Source organism: Cariama cristata, unplaced genomic scaffold (assembly GCF_000690535.1).
Source record: "Cariama cristata isolate BGI_N322 unplaced genomic scaffold, ASM69053v1 scaffold35672, whole genome shotgun sequence".
NCBI classification, from domain to species: Eukaryota; Metazoa; Chordata; class Aves; order Cariamiformes; family Cariamidae; genus Cariama; species Cariama cristata.
In genome coordinates, this window is record NW_009605040.1 from 2476 (window position 1) to 2873 (window position 398).

The following is a 398-nucleotide window of genomic DNA, read 5'->3' on the forward strand; positions in this document are numbered from 1 at the left end:
TCTGCACCAGCACGTAGCGACCCGTCTGCCCTGCCGGGAGGAGGTGAGTACGTCAGATGGGGAAAGCCATGGCCAGCAACGCTGTGCCGAGGCTGCTGCCCCATGGGCAGCACCTGGTGACATCCCCACCCACCCAAGGTCTCCTCATCACAGGAAGCACCTGCAGAAGGGCCATCCCCTCGGTAGATGCCTCCACCCACAAAGGGACATCCCCCCAGCAGATGGAGATGCCTCACCGATGGCCCGTGCCAAGGCGATGACCACTTCTTGGCAGGTGGTTTGCTCTGAGACGCCGCAGACGACCCTCTGGATCCCGTCCACCCAGACCTTCAGCTCCATCCCCACAGCTGCCGGGCCTCAGGCGTGCTGGGTCATCGTGGGACTGGTTGTCTGTGGGG

At 64.1% G+C, this 398-nt stretch overlaps 1 protein-coding gene across 1 annotated transcript in view; it reads right to left on the reverse strand.

The window, feature by feature from the left end:
* Positions 1-339, reverse strand: part of RASSF7 (Ras association (RalGDS/AF-6) domain family (N-terminal) member 7) — a gene marked incomplete at its 3' end in the record, with an annotated part of 2807 nt that extends 2468 nt beyond the window's left edge. The window contains 2 exon segments of the mRNA XM_009695810.1: positions 1-30; positions 237-339. The exon segment at positions 1-30 is cut by the window's left edge and continues 19 nt beyond it. Of these exon segments, the coding sequence (XP_009694112.1) occupies positions 1-30; positions 237-339 (133 nt within the window).
* Positions 340-398: the final 59 nt, after the last annotated feature.